This window comes from Melitaea cinxia, chromosome 6, assembly GCF_905220565.1.
Source record: "Melitaea cinxia chromosome 6, ilMelCinx1.1, whole genome shotgun sequence".
NCBI classification, from domain to species: Eukaryota; Metazoa; Arthropoda; class Insecta; order Lepidoptera; family Nymphalidae; genus Melitaea; species Melitaea cinxia.
In genome coordinates this window covers 7,061,392-7,078,375 of record NC_059399.1, presented here as the reverse complement: position 1 = coordinate 7,078,375, position 16,984 = coordinate 7,061,392, and the positions used below count along the sequence as shown (strand labels likewise).

Genomic DNA, 16,984 nt, shown 5'->3' with positions numbered 1-16,984 from the left:
AAAGAGTTTGTTTGTTTGTTTGAATGCGCTAATCTCAGGAGCTACTTTTAAAAAGTACTAATTTTAAAAATTCTTTTAGTGTTTTATCGACGTCTTTGCCTATTTATCGACGAAGGCTATATATCATCACGCTAAGACCAACAGGAGCGGAGAAATAATGAAGAATGTTTCAAAATCGGGTTTTTTCCTTTTGAGAACATTCCAGCTAATTCAAATTTACTCTTCCACGTCTTCCAAGTCGCGGGCAGAAGCTAGTACAATATAATACAACTAACCCGTTGACGCATTTTGTGACCATACTTTTCACTCTAAGGGTTTTGGGTTCGATTCCTGCCGCGAGTCTGGCTGTAATTATTACATATATTTATTTATACATGCATTACTTATATGTATGTTTATTGGAAAAAAAATGTAACGATATAAGTCGGCTTTCCTATAACACAAGTATTAAGTTGTTTATTGTAGGAACTGACGATTGTATGTGTATGTTAAAGATATTTATTTATATGCTATGGCCCAGCAACAAGACTTCTAAATACCGCGGCTCTCACTATGAGTAATGTACAGATTATTTTATTTTTGTCCACAATATTGTTCTCTTTATTATTTATTTATTTAGAGAGAAGGTTAATAACTTCCCTTAATCAACTGTGTGTTTAAGGTTGCGTCTATGCTCATGAATTTTTAAAATCCGCCATCAATGCAACAGTAATATGAATATAAATATTACAACATTCATTTAATGTTAAAATATACTAAATTAATAATAAAAAAAAACAACAATAGTAAGAAAACTGGTAACTAATGGTTAAAGTAATTAAACGTGTAATATAATACGTAACTACAATATTAGTAATGTAGTATAGGGATATAGTGTATTCTAATAAAGAGAGTAGTTGGTGTCCGTTTGAAAAGGGGGTAGGTGATAAATATTTAGCTATTTAATTAATTAATGTCGATGTGTGGTTTATTGTGTTCATTGCAGTGGTTTAAAGCGAAATTTATTAAGCAGTGTATTATTTTTGTTCTTATTTGACTTCTTATATTTAAGAAATCCAACGTAATTGAAAGACGGATTGTTTGGTCAGTTGATCGGAAGGCAGAAACATCTAAGCCTTGGAGCAGCCCGATTACAACTTTGTAAGTCTTTTTAAACAGTAATGTATCGTATTTATAATGTAATTCGTTGATTTATAGAAAACTCACACTTTTAATGTGAATGATAATGTTTTTGTGATGTTGTTTGAACTTGTTTCTGGGTGAAACCTTATTGTTGACTTATGTTAATAACAATTATTTAAATGTTTTTGGTATTAAAATCTAGCTTTCGATAAAATGAAAATCAGATGAAACTTTGTACTGGTTAATTATTTTTTAAACAGTCATTAAATTACATCAGTATGTACTAGCTGACCTAACACACTTTGTCCTGTCCTGCGAAGTGTCAAAGGTGTTAAGTTGAAATATTTATGTTACTTTTTTGGAAATGTTCAAATGTTTTTTTAATTTTTTTTTTCTTAATTTTGTATTCCATGAAAATTTTGCGCAAAGATTTTTTTTTTAATTTCGGCCAGATTTGGCATAGCCGTTCTCGATTTTTGCTCTTGTCAACGTATTTCGCGATATTTATTTAATTTATACACGTTACCTATTTTTTTAGATAAACAAAATATTTCATAAGTAACCGGAGTCCTGCCGATGTGATGAAATGCCGGCGTTTTGTATGCGCAATATAATTACCTCAATTGCATCTCGACTAGGATTCAAAAAACCAATTTTTGGCAGCGAGAATGCCCCCGAGAAACCTATTTGTAACGAAACCCTCAAAACCACTAAAAATGTGTCAAAGTTTAGAACTGAAAAAGTGGCGATTGTTGGCAGGTAAAAAAGTATATTTTCTCCTCAGCCGTCAGAAAAAAAATTAAGAATATTTTAATATGTTATTTGTTATATAAGTTAAATTATATGTTATTCACTGTCGAATCGAATTGGGTAGTACCTGTAATGATTGTTGTAAGTTGTGATTCCAATAAATAAAGAAATAAACACTATACCATTTTTTTTTGTAATATTCAGTAAGCTTATTAAATGAATATATTTAATATTCTTTACCTATAATTTTATTCAATTATCATAAAAATCAAATTAACCCACATATAATAAGCTTGTAATTATTTTATGGTTAAACAAGAAATTACTACGTAGGTATTTGCTTTAGATTTTTTTTGGTAAGCCTTTAGATTAAGACCCGTCGAATAAAAAAAAATTTAATCTAATCTATTTAACTTCAAAATTTGACCGTTTATCGGCATAATTTCGTTAAAAAATTAATTCGCCGGCTCTTAATCTAAAGACTATCCTTTTTAGATAATGCAAGTTTTATAGTAGGTAATACAGACAACTAATAATTTTTTTAACTTGTAATTTCACGGTACTTACATTATTTTCCTGCTTTGGAAGTGTAAAACGCGTCCAGTTGACATAATCCTTATCTTTTCTATATTTTTTAATTTTCCTTTCTTTTCAAAGTATTATTCACTTAAAAAAGTTGACCAATTTGGTCGTTTTCGAGTTTAGCGCTTTCCAACATAATTAACGTTTCATTTTTATTTATACAGATGAATCATCATCATCATCACAGCAGCCTTTCGCAGTCCACTACTGGACATGGCCTCCACAAGTTCACGCCAAAAATGGCGTGAACTCGTGTGATTTGCTCATAGTCGCCACGCTGGACAGGCGGGTTTGTGACCGCAGGGCTGGCTTTGTCGCACCGAAGACGCTGCTGCCCATCTTCGACTTGTGAATTTCAAAGCCAGCAGTTTGATGGTTATCCCGCCATCGGTCGGTTTTTTAAGTTCCAAGGTGGTAGTGGAACTGTGTTATCCCTTAGTCGCCTCTTACGACACCCACGGGAAGAAAGGGGGTTCTTTGATGCCGTAACCACACAGCATACAAATGAATAATAATTTTAAATTTGTCTTTACAGTGGTGTGACTGCAATGTCTTGGGCGATGCTTTTTGCTTCAGTCGGTTACCAAGTGACAATATTTGATGTATTTCACAAAAACGTTTCTGATGCCCTAAACAGTATAAGAGTTCAATTAAAGACATTGGAAAGTAGCGGTCTGCTTCGTGGTCACCTCAACGCAGACGACCAAATTAAATGTATTGAAGGTGATTATAGTTGACACGAAATATACTAATAATTTAATATGTGCTAAGTCACTGACAGACTGATTCATCAGCGCCAAACGTAAAATAACGAAGTTAATTGAATAGATGAGTGATGAAGTTTGCCTAGTAGGGTGATTATTTTGGGTGTTGAGTAGATATCCACTGAACTGGGATTTTTAGAAATTCTTCCCTCACCAAGGTGCAACAGCCGTAATAGAGGTTGAATATTTACGCAGAAGTCTGTCAATTAGAGATTAGAAAGAAGGCTAGATGCTAGAAAGCTAAATAGTTTATATGTAATTTCGTACTCTACAAATAAGTCCAGAACATGAAAAACACAAACAATTATCATAAGTGAAGCTTGACCCACAGCCAGCCCAACAGCTAGTTGTTATGACCTATCGTCATAGTGATATTCATATTTTGTATAATTTTTCAGGATCTTCTAATTTAGCAAAAGCAGTTAAAGATGCAGTTTTTATACAAGAATGTAAAAAAGAGCACTACGCTTTTAAGATCATAATATTCCAAATTTTAGACGCACTTGTGGATGACAATGTTATTTTGTCAACCTCTACGAGCATGACTCCGCTTACGCTATTCTCTGACAAAATTAAACACAAATCGCACGTAAGCTCTTTTATGAAATTACTACATATATCAGGAAATCCTAAGTTAGTCATAGTTTTCTTCAATATGATACGAGTTTCTTAGGTATATTGAATTGGGTGTATTTTGGATCTGTCTTTATCTTTATTCCAACATCACTTCAACCCGCTGTAAGAAGTTGAATACGGTTTTGTGTTGTTATGACCCTGGTAATCCAAGTAAAATAATGTGTTTTGATGTACCGTCAACATCGATAACATTTTATATCTTAAGATTCTTATATATCTTAGGATTAAGCGATTCATGTTGAAGCATCAAAAATCTGTAATTGATAAAAAGTGTATTACGACGTGTGCGACTAGTTTCGTATTATCTCCCTCGGATGAATTGTATCTGATATAAAATAAAAATAATACTTTTTCTTCTTTAAAAAAACATATATAACATAATTACAAATTCCATGCGTAGGCAGTTGCGGGTAAAATTTCGTTAAAAATGAAAATCGCTTTTCATGGGAAGATTGTGATCATTAATGGATAGATAATTAATAGTAACACGATATCAAAATTACTGAAAAACCTCATTCTAATTGTGTTTTTTCAGTGTTTAAAACTCAACACATTGATTTTTTACATAAAACTCAATATTAGTATAGTTAATAAAATACCCTATGGCCATCAATAAAAATAGTAATTTCTTCCAAACAATGTGGAAATAATTAATTTATGGTGTATTTCCATTATAATTTGATCAGGTCATAGTGTCTCATCTTGTGGAACCTTTTTACTACGGATCATTAGTTGAAATAGTGCCAACTATATGGACTTACCCCTGGATTGTTGCGGGGACCAAAGAAATAATGAAGGAGATTGGACAGCAGCCAGTTTCACTCACAAAGGAGATTAGTGGCTATATAGTGAATCGAATTCAGTAAGTAGTCAAATACATTTAAAAACAGTTGTAATAAGACTGGTTACTGGAACCAAAATAGCGGAGTGGAAATGAAATAAACCAAATAGTCCCTTATAATTGAAGAACAAATTGGAATTCGTTAGAGATCACAGTAAGGAACTTCGTTCGTCTGGAAATCTCACGCTTAGAATGCCTGTACCAACAAATACAAATATTACCGACGTTCATTTGCTGTTCAGGATATTATTTTGTGGAATACTTTACCCCTACACATTCGGAAACTCGTAAAAGACCATAATATGTCTCTTAATATGACATAATTTTATATATAAACTAGCTGTTATGAACCAAATGTAGCAACACTAAACTATTATATTATCTATGACAGTTAGTATAGTTTACGAAATGGTTTTATCTATGAGCTGTCATTCGTCACCTTTGAATTTAAAAATTTGCATCGTTTTTCCGGTCTCCGTATAAAAGTTACGCTTTTGTTTGTACTTGTTCGTTCTCGCGAAAAATTATCGCCTTTTGTTGATCGAACCATCCTTTGTTGTTTGAAGTAATTTAATTGTTAATAGCAAAGTGTATTCCTTGTATTCCTTGTTGAATTATTGTGAAAAACGTGAGGGAACTACGCCGAACAACGGCCATTTTGATTGCTGGTTCCTGCTTCAGCCCGCCACTTCAGTTAAGTATAATTGATTAGCATTAGACGTAATGATTGGCCAATTATAGTTTGATGTTAATTAAGTTATACCTGGCGAGGCTTCACCGAACAGTATTCAGTGAAACTAAGGTAGGATTTTTATTTAAGACATTAAGTGTTAGCTCTGCGTACTGCAGACAAGTGTTCGTCCCGTTCGTACCTGAGATCACGCTTCCACTCGTTTTTAATATACTCCAGGTCGGACGTAACAAGTTTTGGTAGCAGAGCGTGGTTAACTTATTGTTGCTCAGTTTATTATATTGTATGAATAAGTTAGGTCACAATTTGTTTAATTCTTTCTTTATTAAAATATTATATTTAGATACTTAAGGTCTAATATTTGGATTTGAGTTAATAACAGCTGTTGTCTTATGCTTTATTGAAGGTTAATTTCTTATAAATACTCTTGTTTGTTAGTATAAGATTAGAAATAGCTGTTTAAATGGGTATTTATCAGTAAATTCATTAATTTGTTGAGTAAATTGTGTTATTGCTTTGAATCTAGTTTGTTGAAATATTAGATTAAAAAACTTAGTTTTAATTTTTTCTTGTATTGTTACTGAAGTTATTTAAGATTTGATACTTGATTTCAATTCAGTGATAGCAGTTGTTTCATTGGAATTAATTTGATTATTGTTTGTTGTTACTGTTGTTATATCTGTGCCTTTGAAGATGACTTCGACCGCGGTCACCATGGTCCGTGAATCTTGTTCAGGAATCACAGCTCAACTGAGATGGTTCAGTTCAGCGGTCGCCTTGGTGAATAGGGAAGACCGCACGGAGGCCTTAATAGACAGGTACGAGAAATGCCCGGCTCGACTTGAACAGGTCGAGACTCTGTACCAGCGCCTCCTTCTGCACCTTGACGATGTGCCAATGGAGTCGCTTCCGAAGGAGCGACGGGAGCAAGTCCACGAGGACTACGTCCAAATTTTGGGCCTCGCCGATGAAATCTCCCAACGCGCCCGGGAGATCTTAGCCTCGCGCGCTGGAGTACCGCCTACTAGGGCCTCTTTGAAGACTCCCGTGGGCCTTTTGACCCGACTGCCTAACCTGGATCTCCCCCATTTCGATGGTCGACTCGACGCGTGGATGGGTTTCATCGGCCTGTTCGAAAGCCTTGTGGACTCTAGGGAGGATTTGAGCCTGTCCCAAAAGCTGGCCTACCTGCTCTCAGTGCTGGATGGAGAGGCAAGAGAATTGGTGCAGCACCTCCCGATTTGTGAAGGGAGCTATGCGGTCGCGCGGTCATTACTCACCAAGCGCTACCAAAACCAGCGCTGTCTGGCCGATGCTCATATCGACCAGATAATGGACATTCCTGTCGTGAGTAATACCGCCCAGTTGAGGACCAAGATGCTTAACCCCCTCGTTGCAGCTACCAATGCTCTTAGCCGCTTGGGCCTGCCGGTTGACCAGTCGTCATACTGGTTGGTGCGTATTATGCTCAAGCGGTTGCCGGTGTCCCTGAGAGCACGTTTTGAACAGGCGCACACTAGGGATGAGGCATCTCCTCTCCCTAGTTATGAGCAATTGTTGGCGTTCCTGGAGAATGAGTGTCGCATGGGCGACGTTATGGATGCGCCGGTGGGACTATCAAGCTCCGGACCCACCAACAAACGGCGCACTGCTCAAATGGCGCCAAAGGGAAGGGCGTCCCCCCGCTTTGCAGTCGCGCAGGCTGCGCGACCGGTCTGCCGGTTCTGTAAGTCCCGGGGGCACCGAACGATGCAGTGCCCGGACTTTGTAGCGTTGCATGTGGCCTCTCGTAGGCGGATTGCTAAGGCCCGAGGCTGGTGTTTCTCCTGCCTGGGGGACCACTTTCAGCGCGCTTGCCCCGACATGCACCCGTGTCCTGTTTGTGGAGGGCAACATTTAAAGGTGCTGTGCGCCAACGCAAATGGCCGCCGCGACCACCCGGGGTCGCCTTCGGGCGGGTATGAGAGCGGACACCGGGCTCAGTCCCGCAATTTGGAGTCCGGCTCACCTCCCCCCCGCCACGCAGATTGTGCTGCTGTGGATCGCCGATATGATTCGGCGCGCAGCCCCACGGGCGGGTATGGAAGGGGGCCTCGGGTTCAATCCCGCACCTTTGTGCCCCGTTCGCCCTCACCGCACCCTCGTGACCAATCACGGTCACCTCCAGTCATTTACCACGATTACCGTGACGCACGTCCGGTACGATTGCCGTCCCCCCCTCTGGCGGAGCATCCCCGTTTGGAGCCGCGCAACCCTCAGTACGGACGCTCCCGGCGCTACGAACCGCCGACTATGGCTCGTGGCAGTCGCCATCGAGAGGAGGGCGAGTTTAAACCACTCCCTCGTTTTGACGGGCCGTCCCGGGACAGCGGCGATAGATCGCCGCCACGCCAACATTAGGATGTTGGCGTCTGCCCCCGCTATGCACCACCCCCTTTTGAGACCGTCCTCTTGCCCACGGCCTATGTCCGGGTCTGGGGACGGACGGGCGCCTCGGTTGTAGTCCGAGCAATATTGGACACAGGCTCACAAGGGTGCATAGCCTCGTCTTGGTTGGTGGGGCAGACTGGCCTGAATATTAAAAAGTATTCAGATGTAATAAGAGGTGTCGGGAACGCCCCTGTAACCACGGTTGAGGGCCACGTTTCGTTTGAGTTCTCGCCTTCAAATTGTCCACGCCCGACGCTGAGATCGTCGGCCATTGTGATGGAGAACATCTTGGGCAGTCACCCGCAAGTTCGGTTGTCTGCGGATGCGTTAAAATTAACCGCCGATTTGGACTTGGCTGACCCTAAATTCGACCTACCTGGCACGGTCGATTTGTTGCTTGGCGCCGATGTACTGGGCAAAATATTACTCGGTAAGGATCGTGTTTTGCAGCCAGGTGGCTTAGTAGCCCTCCGGACCATATTTGGGTTCGCATTGATGGGACCTGTATTGAGGGCTCCCCCTCCTGCTGAACCTGGAACGGCTTTGATGGTGGGCTCCGCCCTCTCTGACGCCGTGCAGAGATTTTGGGAAGTGGAAGAGCCACCACAAGCACCCCGCTCTGATCCGGAACACGAGGAGTGTGAACGGTTCTACAAGAGCAACACCAGTTATCTTCGTTCTGGCCGGATCATGACAAGATTGCCATTTCTTGCCGTACGACCGCCCCTTGGCGACTCGCGGCCTACTGCAGAGAAGCGTTTATTGGCAATGGAGCGCCGCATGAGCAGGGACCCGCTACTTAAACAGAAGTACATTGACTTCATGCGGGAGTATGAGAATTTGGGACACATGTCTGTGTCAAAACTTGACTGGCGCTCGACGGAGCATTTTTTCCTCCCGCATCATGCTGTGATAAAGCCGTCAAGTGGCAAGCTGCGCACAGTATTTGATGGTTCTGCGCAGACCACATCGGGAGTGTCCTTGAACCAGTGTCTTCATTCTGGTCCCAAATTGCTTAAGGACCTTTGTGACGTCATCACGCGGTTTCGGCGTCACCAATTCGTTTTCGTAGCTGACATCAAGATGATGTTCAGGCAAACGGTAATCCACCCTGATGATCGTCGATACCAGCTGATATTGTGGCGGGAAAACCCGCAAGATCCCATACTTGTCTACGAACTCAACACGAACACATACGGGCTGCGGTCTAGCCCCTTTTTGGCCATACGTTCGCTTTGGGAGCTCGCAGATCGAGAGCGTATGTCGTTTCCTCGCGCAGCCGCCATTTTGAAGGAGGACCTATATGTTGATGACATATGCACTGGTGCGTCCACGGAGAGAGAGGCTCTCCTTTTGCGTGACGAATTGATTGGCATCCTAGCCTCCGCAGGATATGAATTGCGTAAATGGATCTCCAACCTACCTGCGCTCTTGGATGGGCTACCTGATGACCACCAGCAGGATCCTCACCTATTTGAGAACCGTGACAATCCTACCATGATGACAGTCCTTGGAATACAGTACAGACCAGTCCAGGACATCTTCACGTTCAACGTCGATTTGGATTCGCCTCGCACTTGGACGAAACGGCTGGTTCTGTCGACTGTCGCGAGAACGTTTGATCCCAATGGTTGGATATGCCCAGTCATATTCTGGGCCAAATGCTTCCTGCAGAGACTTTGGACTGCAGGTCTTGGATGGGACGAGCCACTCCGCGAAGCTATTTTGAAGGACTGGCTCCTGTTTGCTTCCTCATTGCCTGCTATCAATATGATATCGTTGCCCCGTGCTATGCTTCCACCAGGGAAGCATACAGCGTCCCTTCATGGGTTTTCGGACGCTTCGGAACGTGGGTACGCAGCAGCCGTATATTTGCGCACCGTGACCATGGATGGTCAAGTGAAGGTGTCATTGGTCATGGCGAAGAGCAAGGTCGCGCCTCTTCGAACTACCTTGACAATTCCCAAGCTAGAGTTGTCAGGGGCGGCCCTTCTTGCTCGCCTCTTGAATCACGTCATGTCCACCTTGTGCCCGTCAGTTAACATTGAGACAGTCTATGCATGGACTGACAGTCAAATTGTCCTATGTTGGCTGAAGACGTCAGTCCACACCTTAGAGGTGTTTGTTGCAAATCGGGTCTCTCAGATCCAGAAATCGGAAACCCCGTTAATCTGGAGGCATGTGCCTGGCGAAGTCAACCCTGCTGATTGCGCATCACGGGGATGTATGGCCCCCTTTTTGGTTGAGCACTCCCTGTGGTGGGGACCTGAGTGGTTGACCAGGTCAGAATCTAATTGGCCGCGAACACCGGCCTTGGATACTGTCACATTGCCTGGGTTGCGAACCCTTGCGATTGAACGGCGGGACCATCCGTTCGACCCAGATTTCCTAATGAATCGCTACAGCTCATTAGACAAATTACTGGGGGTCACCGCTTGGATCAAGCGCTTCACCAGAAATTGTAGACACCCACAGAACAAATGCTTGGAGGCGTTCTTATCGCCACAAGAGCTCCAGGATGCTCTTCTTCATTGGGTTCGTTCTGTGCAAGAAGAGAACTTTGAAAATGAGATTGATATTTTGAGAAAAGGCAAATGTAAGCTGTCTGGAGCCATTTGCAAACTGAACCCCTTTTTGGACAGTGCGGGTCTTTTGCGAGTCGGAGGACGTCTAAGGAACGCAAACCTCCCGTATGGAGCTCGTCATCCCCTCCTGTTGCCCAAAAGTGGCCACTTAGTGAGTTTGTTGGTGACTGATCGTCACATCAAGAACTCCCACGCCGGCTGTAATGCCTTATTGGCCATTTTACAACGAGAATTTTGGATTTTATCGGCCCGAAGGACGATCCGTAGTGTGGTCTTTCGCTGCATGTCTTGTTATAGACTCAAGGCCTCTACCATGCAGCCTATCATGGGTGACCTGCCGTCGGATCGGGTCACAGAGACAAGGCCCTTTGCTGGAGTTGGGACGGACTTTGCAGGTCCCTTTTCGGTTAAGACCTCGACCCTCAGGAACAGTAAAACGGTCAAGTCCTACCTGTGCGTCTTTGTTTGCCTGTCCACCAAGGCGGTACACTTAGAACTAGTCTCAGCCCTCTCGACAGAGGCCTTTGTTGCGACGTTAGATAGATTCGTGTCACGACGAGGACTACCGTCCTTGATTCGGTCGGATTGCGGCACCAACTTCAAAGGCACAAATAACTATTTAAAAGAGATATATGAATTTTTGGCGTCTAATGAGACTGAGATTGCGTCTAGACTAGCTAGTCGCAGAATAACTTGGAAGTTCAGTCCCGCGTCATGCCCCCACTGGGGAGGAATTTTTGAAAGTGTTGTAAAGGTTGCCAAAACACATTTGCGACGAGTAATTGGCGAGTCCGTATTAACATTTGAGGAGCTCGCAACTGTGCTTTGCAAAATTGAAGCCATGTTGAATTCACGCCCGTTGTGCCCGATCTCTTCAGACCCTAACGATTTGGAAGCCCTCACACCGGGCCATTTTTTGATTGGACGGCCGCTGAACGCCCTGCCGGAATACCCCTATGTTGATGTGAAACTCAATCGTCTCTCGCGGTTTGAATTGATCCAACAACTCACTCAGAGCTTTTGGAAACGTTGGAATTTGGAATATTTGCATATTCTCCAGCAGCGCGTTAAGTGGACTGACAAGACTGATCCACCGCATGTTGGTGACCTCGTTCTGGTTAAGGACGCTAACTCACCGCCACTGTGTTGGCGCAGAGGGCGCATTCTTAACCTCGTCTTTGGAGCAGATGGAGTGCCCCGTTTTGCTGAGGTTCGGGTGGACGGTTCTGTTCTGAAGAGAGCGGTATCAGCCTTGTCACGACTGCCAATTGATTAGCGGCCAGGTAGTCCTGGCCGAGGCGGGTAGATGTTATGAACCAAATGTAGCAACACTAAACTATTATATTATCTATGACAGTTAGTATAGTTTACGAAATGGTTTTATCTATGAGCTGTCATTCGTCACCTTTGAATTTAAAAATTTGCATCGTTTTTCCGGTCTCCGTATAAAAGTTACGCTTTTGTTTGTACTTGTTCGTTCTCGCGAAAAATTATCGCCTTTTGTTGATCGAACCATCCTTTGTTGTTTGAAGTAATTTAATTGTTAATAGCAAAGTGTATTCCTTGTATTCCTTGTTGAATTATTGTGAAAAACGTGAGGGAACTACGCCGAACAACGGCCATTTTGATTGCTGGTTCCTGCTTCAGCCCGCCACTTCAGTTAAGTATAATTGATTAGCATTAGACGTAATGATTGGCCAATTATAGTTTGATGTTAATTAAGTTATACCTGGCGAGGCTTCACCGAACAGTATTCAGTGAAACTAAGGTAGGATTTTTATTTAAGACATTAAGTGTTAGCTCTGCGTACTGCAGACAAGAGTTCGTCCCGTTCGTACCTGAGATCACGCTTCCACTCGTTTTTAATATACTCCAGGTCGGACGTAACACTAGCTGACCCCGCAAACGTTGTTTTGCTATATATGTTATTAATCCCCTTAATCCCCCCCCCCCTTATTACTCAGGGGGATAAAAAATAAATGTTGTTCGATTCTCAGACCTACCCGATATGCACACAAAATTTCATGAAAATCGGTCAAGCCGTTTCGGAGGAGTTTAACTACAAACACCGCGACACGAGAATTTTATATATTAGATAAATATGTATGTGTATGTGTGTGTATTATTGAACGTGCACTTATATTACTGTTATGTACGTGTATATTTATAGGATATATAATTAGATAGATATAGGTATATTTAATAATAATATATATATATATATATATATATATATGCGTATTCCTCCACCCGCTTATATTTATATATGTAAGTATAAGTAAATTTACTATATTATCTATATAAGTAGTTATTATAATATATGTATCTATTATGTATTGGGCGGGCGGAGTAACATTCAGTGAAATAATAATAATAATAATTTATAATTAATTAAGGACTAACCCCCCTAGCCTTGGCCAAAGAGAACTGGCACAGAAACCGGTCGTACTGAGCACCTCTGACCGGGAGACCGTTTGGATGGAGAAGGAACTGCATGGACGGTTCTACAAGGCGCTTCACGCACCACACATGGACAGTAAGGCCTCCGTGCAGTGGCTGCGATTCGGCGACTTCTTTGGGGAAACCGAAGGTTTTGTCTGTGCAATACAAGATCAGGTGGTCAAGACGAACAACTACCGAAAGAACGTCCTGAAGGATGGCACTCCCGACTTCTGTCGAGCCTGTCGTCATCCCGGTGAGTCACTCAGACATGTGCTTTCGGGTTGTTCCGCGCTTGCTAATACTGAGTACTTGCACAGACACAACCAAGTGACCAAGATTCTCCACCAAGAGCTTGCTCTTATGTACGGTCTCCTGGAACAGAGGATGCCGTATTACCAATACTCACCGGTGCCAGTACTCGAACGCGACGGAGTCCGGCTCTACTGGGACCTGCCTATCGCCACAGACAGGACAATACTGGCGAACAAGCCTGATATCGTGGTGATGGACAGGGCACGGTCGAGGGTATTTTTAGTGGACATCACCGTCCTGCATGACGAGAACCTCGTGAAAGCCGAGACTGAGAAAAAACGTAAATATCTGGATCTGGCGCACGAGATTGTCGACATGTGGGGTGTGGGGTCCGCTGAAATAATCCCTATTGTAATATCTGCCAACGGTTTGATCCCGGTTAGCCTCGCTCACCATCTGAGGCAACTGGGGATCCGGGACGGTTCGCTCGCAGCTAGGATGCAGAAGGCGGTGTTACTTGACTCGGCTAGAATTGTCCGCCGGTTTCTCAGCCTACAGCCCTAACCCCCGGCCGTTTGATCTCCCTGCCGGGGCGTATTCCTCCACCCGCTTTTATTTTTTATATGTAAGTATAAGTAGATCTATTATATTGTATATATAAGTATTTATTATAATACGTGTATCTATTGTACATGGAGCCGGTGGAGTGGCATCCGGTCACATAATAATAATAATTATAATTATAAAATAGTTTTTATTTTGCTCAAATTATGTGGTTCACATTATCTAGAAGCCCTGCGACCCGTGCTAGTTTAAAAAATGCTGTGTTTATAGGCCACAGTGTCTTCCCCAAAAATTAGTTTATTGTTACATAATCAGACTTTGCGTTCAGATAGCGAAAACATAAGTGAAACTGTAGACAAAGATGACAATAACACAATAATAAAACAAAAATTGTAAATACAAAATTTGAAAACAAAAAAGGTTGACAATTATTAAAGTATGGAAAAAAAATTTTTTTTCATTGGCATGTGTTTACTTGTGATTGTATGTGGGTGGTTGTGGATGTGTGTGCGTATGTGTATGTGCGTGTGTGTATGTGTATGTGTGTGCGTATGAGTGTGTAAATATGTGTCTGCGTTTTGCTGTGATTTGGAGTAAGTTTGACCTATTATTTTATTGGTACAAATAGATTTTCAATATTTTCATAGTCTTGTGTTTTAAGCCAATTAGTTACTATCTTGTTAAATCACGGATCCTAATTCTTTAATTTTAATTTTATCATTTATAATGTTAAATAGTTTATTGTATATAATTTGTTTGTATTATTTGTACCTTATTCTGTTTGATGTATATTTATTATACACCACCTACTTATTTCTTTTCTTTCTCTTAATCCTAACCCTAAAGTTGCCTGGAAGAAATCGCTACCGAGCGATAAGGTCGCCTCATTGTGCATTATATTTTTACTTTGCAATTCTATATTAAACTAGCTGACCCGGCGAACATCGTATCGCCTAACAGTCGATTCTTTAATTTTATTATTATTTTTTTTAAATTTTTCTCTCCGTAAGAACCATCCTCGTACTTCAAGGAATATTTTAAAAAAGAATTAGCGAAATCGGTCCAACCGTTCTCGAGTTTTGCGCTTAGCAACACATTCAGCGACTCATTTTTATATTATAGATTACTCTATGTATATATAGGTATACAATAAAGAATAAAAAATAAATAAAAATAAATAGGATGTCCCATTTAATTTCGTCTGTAGTATAGTAGGTACTGGTTAATTTTGGAATGCATTGGAATTAAGTTTGGAGAACTTGCTCATATTATTTCGTGTTTAGTGAAAAACTTTGTTAGGAATACTAGATGTCCCTGAAATATTGTAGAGCATTTTTCTGCTAAAGGGTAGTTTACATTTTCATTAGTGCGAGTGCAGGCGTTTAGTAATTGCGAGTGCGCGCGCGAGTCCTTAATTCCAGTGGTCCCAATACTGTTTATCTCCTGTGCTTAGTAAAATTAAATTGTTGGACGTCGAACAGCAAGTATGAACTGGATTATGTTTAGGGTCTTTAGGTACAATTATAAACAAATTCAGGTTATAGATACTCCTGTACAAAATCGGTCGTATCTTCGGTCCACTTCGACATTTTTCCTTTCTAAATAGTATTGATTTCAAATAATGTTACAACAATGCTAATAAACAAGTCACGAAACAAGCATGTCCAAACATGTGTTTAGCTCGACAAGCTGCGAGTTAAAGGAAAGGATGGACGCGTGGGACGGGGCTATTCGAAAAAATAAAAGACGTTTCTATTCACTTGACTAAGCTGATACTAATAACTCGCAATATTAACCAGTTGCAGTCCAAACCTGTTTTGTACTAAATATTAAGCACATGCACTAAACACCTGCACTCGCATTAATCAAAGTGTAAACTAGCCTTAAGGCACAGTTTAGTAAAATAAATATTGAACTTCTTATATTAAAAAGTAACATAATGAAATATGTAGGTATATATTCTAATAAAACTGAGGTAGGGCATTTTAACTGAGGTAGGGCATAGCAGGAATTTCCTGCTCAAAATATGGAGCAGCCCGACTGGGGTAGTACCTCGACCTTACAGAAGATCACAGCTAAATAATACTGTTTTCAAGCAGTATTGTGTTCCTGTTGGTGAGTAAGGTGACCAGAGCTCCTGGGGGGATTGGGTCGGCAACGCGCTTGCGATGCTTCTGGTGTTGCAGGCGTCTATAAGCTACGGTAATCTCTTACCATCAGGTGAGCCGTACGCTTGTTTGTCGACCTAGTGGTATAAAAAAAAATTTAAATAATAAGCCTTTAAAATGTACAGTTATTATCTTCCAGATACGTAATTTTAAATGAAGTTTGGCGTTTGGTTGAGCAAGGAATTGTTCACGTTCAAGACATCGACAAACTTATATCGGAAGGATTGGGAATGTACTATGCTTTTCTCGGCCCCTTTGAAATCGCACATTTGAGCAGTGAAGGAATAGTAAATTATATCAAAAGGTAAATAATTTTTTATATGCTGATACTTTGTTTCGAATAACAAAAGGCCCACTCACCCTTCTCCACTCCTCATCCAAGACACTCCTCCTCAGCCATTTTCGTCCCTTAAATTTGTGCCAAACGATTCTAAATCATAACCCATATTTTTTTTAAGCTGAATGACTATTTTAAACTTTAAAAGCAACAAATAAAAAAGTCCCTGTATGTTTATTATATATATATTTTTTTAAAGATACGGAGAGACTATATTTAACGTATGCAATATAACTGCTGATACGCCGCCGCCGTGCATGAACACATCATATAGTACAGAATTCATTTGCGCACACCTGAATGCAGTAGTACCTTTAGAGAAATTACAAGAGCGGCGCGCGTGGCGGGACGCTTGTTTTATGCGACTGATGAAGCTAAGAAACGAAATGAATCTATTATTTATAAATGAATAAAATTATAGTGTTTGTTTGTAATATTAAAATAACTGCTTTTTACTAAATGCATAAGAATGTATACACGGTCCATATACCAAAATATATTTTTTTTTTACAATTTTTGTCTGTCTGTCTGTTTGTTCCGGCTAATCTCTGAAACGGCTGGGTCGATTTTGACGAGACTTTCACCGGCAGATAGCTGAAGTAATAACAAATAACTTACTACTTTTATTTTGGAAATTTATTTATTTTATAACTCTACAAACTGAAAAATATTTTTTTTGTTATTAAATATATTAAATAATTAGGTGTTGAACTAACTTAACTGTTCGAATTAAAATATAAATAAGAGGATATGTATCTGCAGAATGTAAAATAAATTAAATAAACGACATACTCTATGTAAATATTTGCTTCAATAAATA

The 16,984-nt window shown here is 40.9% G+C and overlaps 1 protein-coding gene across 1 annotated transcript; it reads left to right on the top strand.

Moving 5' to 3' along the window:
- Positions 1–1,435: 1,435 nt before the first annotated feature.
- LOC123654539 (lambda-crystallin homolog) lies at positions 1,436–16,577 on the top strand. The gene is made up of 6 exons (XM_045590437.1): positions 1,436–1,881; positions 2,990–3,177; positions 3,617–3,807; positions 4,541–4,716; positions 15,967–16,131; positions 16,364–16,577. Exons 1-6 carry the CDS (start codon positions 1,709–1,711, stop codon positions 16,575–16,577), a joined length of 1,107 nt encoding a protein of 368 aa, XP_045446393.1. The 5' UTR covers positions 1,436–1,708.
- The last annotated feature ends 407 nt before the right edge of the window (positions 16,578–16,984 follow it).

Coding starts and splice junctions, on each gene's coding strand:
- LOC123654539 (XM_045590437.1), top strand. CDS start 1,709: ATGCCGGCGTTTTGTATGCGCAATATAATTACCTCAATTGCATCTCGA. Junction 3,808..4,540: donor AAATTAAACACAAATCGCAC/GTAAGCTCTTTT, acceptor TAATTTGATCAG/GTCATAGTGTCTCATCTTGT. Junction 16,132..16,363: donor ATAGTAAATTATATCAAAAG/GTAAATAATTTT, acceptor ATTTTTTTAAAG/ATACGGAGAGACTATATTTA.